This window comes from Austrofundulus limnaeus, unplaced genomic scaffold (genome assembly GCF_001266775.1).
Source record: "Austrofundulus limnaeus strain Quisiro unplaced genomic scaffold, Austrofundulus_limnaeus-1.0 Scaffold424, whole genome shotgun sequence".
In the NCBI taxonomy this organism is placed as follows: domain Eukaryota; kingdom Metazoa; phylum Chordata; class Actinopteri; order Cyprinodontiformes; family Rivulidae; genus Austrofundulus; species Austrofundulus limnaeus.
Genome location: NW_013952826.1, coordinates 305,527 through 307,448, shown reverse-complemented (window position 1 = coordinate 307,448; position 1,922 = coordinate 305,527). Strand labels below are relative to the sequence as shown.

General features: G+C 45.2%; 1 protein-coding gene across 1 annotated transcript in view; it reads left to right on the top strand.

The window, feature by feature from the left end:
• zmym4.1 (zinc finger MYM-type containing 4, tandem duplicate 1) overlaps positions 1-1,922 on the top strand; it is a gene marked incomplete in the record, with an annotated part of 22,861 nt that overhangs the window by 6,054 nt on the left and 14,885 nt on the right. The window contains 3 exon segments of the mRNA XM_014024466.1: positions 479-717; positions 788-977; positions 1,062-1,265. Coding sequence (XP_013879920.1) covers positions 479-717; positions 788-977; positions 1,062-1,265 — 633 coding nt within the window.

Here is a 1,922-nt window from a genome sequence, read left to right as displayed (position 1 = left end):
TCGTATTATACGTGAGATGATCGTATTATACGTGAGATGATCGTATTATACGTGAGATGATCGTATTATACGTGAGATGGTCGTATTATACGTGAGATCGTCGTATTATACGTGAGATCGTCGTATTATACGTGAGAGATCGTCGTATTATACGTGAGAGATCGTAGTATTATACGTGAGATTGTATTATACGTGAGGTCGTAGTATTATACGTGAGGTCGTAGTATTATACGTGAGGTCGTAGTATTATACGTGAGGTCGTAGTATTATACGTGAGGTCGTAGTATTATACGTGAGGTCGTATTATACATGAGGTTGTATTATACATGAGATCATATTGTACATGAGGTCGTGTTATACATGAGGTCGTATTATACATGAGATAGTATTATACATGAGGTCGTATTATACATGAAGAAATACATTAAACCATAAAGAACAGGTGATGAAGGTCACTTCCTCCTGCTGTTGTTTTCAGGAGGACCTGCAGATCGGCTCGGTCTACTCTGTGACCCCAGCCTCTGACAGTCTGTCTCAGTCCGGCGTGGACTCGCCCACGCTGCACATGTCCTGCTCCTTCTGCAAGAAGAACCTGCTGAAAGGACAGACGGCCTACCAGAGGAAAGGCTCTGCAGCTCTGTTCTGCTCCACTGCCTGCCTCACCACCTCGCTGCCGGCCGGGAAAACCATCAGTAAGGTCTGCAGCAGCTGCCAGAAGTAAGTCTGCACACAGAATCTGCTGTGGTCCAGAGTCCTGGTCCTGCTCTCTGACTCTGTTTCTGCTCAGGTTGATACTGCGGGCTCAGGATACCATCACGGCTCCAGATGCTAAAGGAGTCCTGAAGGATTTCTGCAGCCAGAGCTGCCTGACCTCCTTCAACTACAAGAAACAGGCGGTCAGCTTCAAGGCCTCGGCCGGTCCCACCAAAGCCCCTCAGACCCAGTCGGTGTGCAGCATGTGCTCCAGAGTCAGCACGGTGAGTAACCCCAGCCTCAGGGTGAACCTGAAGGACCTCCAGAGTCCCCCTCATTCACGTGACCCTTTCCTCCTCCCCCCGCAGAGCAAACACGAGGTGGTCCTGAGCGGTGCCGTCCACAGGATGTGCAGCGACGCCTGCTTCAACCGCTTCCGCACCGTCAACAACCTGAGCATGGCGGGCTGCGCCAGCTGCGGCTCCTTCTGCCACAGCAAACCGCTGCTGCTGAAGATGGACGACGGCAGCAAAACTCTGTGCAACAGCGAGTGTTTGGCTGCTTTCAAAGAGGCAGGAGCTGAAACCTTCCTCCCTCACAGGCTGACGTTGTTCTGTGCTCCTCTGACTGACAGGCTCCTGCACATCCTTAAAAAGTCTTAAAAAGCCTTGAATTAATCAAACCAAAAATAAGGCCTTAATTAGCCTTAAAATGTCTTAAATCAATCTTTCAGAAGTCTTAAAAATATCAACACATCGTACATAGGATGGCTGTAATTCATCTCAAATACTAAAATAATTGGTAAAAATTATTTTTTTAAATATTCACATGCAGACCGTATCCTCTGACATCACTTCCTGTTATTTCACATGGAAATATCTCAACAACTGTCCGTCTGAGCAACGTGAAACTTGTTTTGTAATATTTTAATAATGTCTTTCCAAAAATTCATTCACTTTTCTTACAAAACATTAATGTCACTTTAAGGTTTCATCTACAGGGGTTAAGACCCCACTGTGGGTCCTAAAACTCCAGATTTAGGGTTGTTAGAGGATGTGCAGAAATTAAGTTGTTTAAAACTGACAGCTAAGAAGGTTTCTGCTGTAGTTAGATATGGATAAAAACTAGTGGTCTTAAACAGGGTTGTTGCGGAGCATTAAAATGTCTTAAAGGTAATTGAATTAATCAAACCAAAAACAAGGCCTTAATTAGCCTTAAATGTCTTAAAT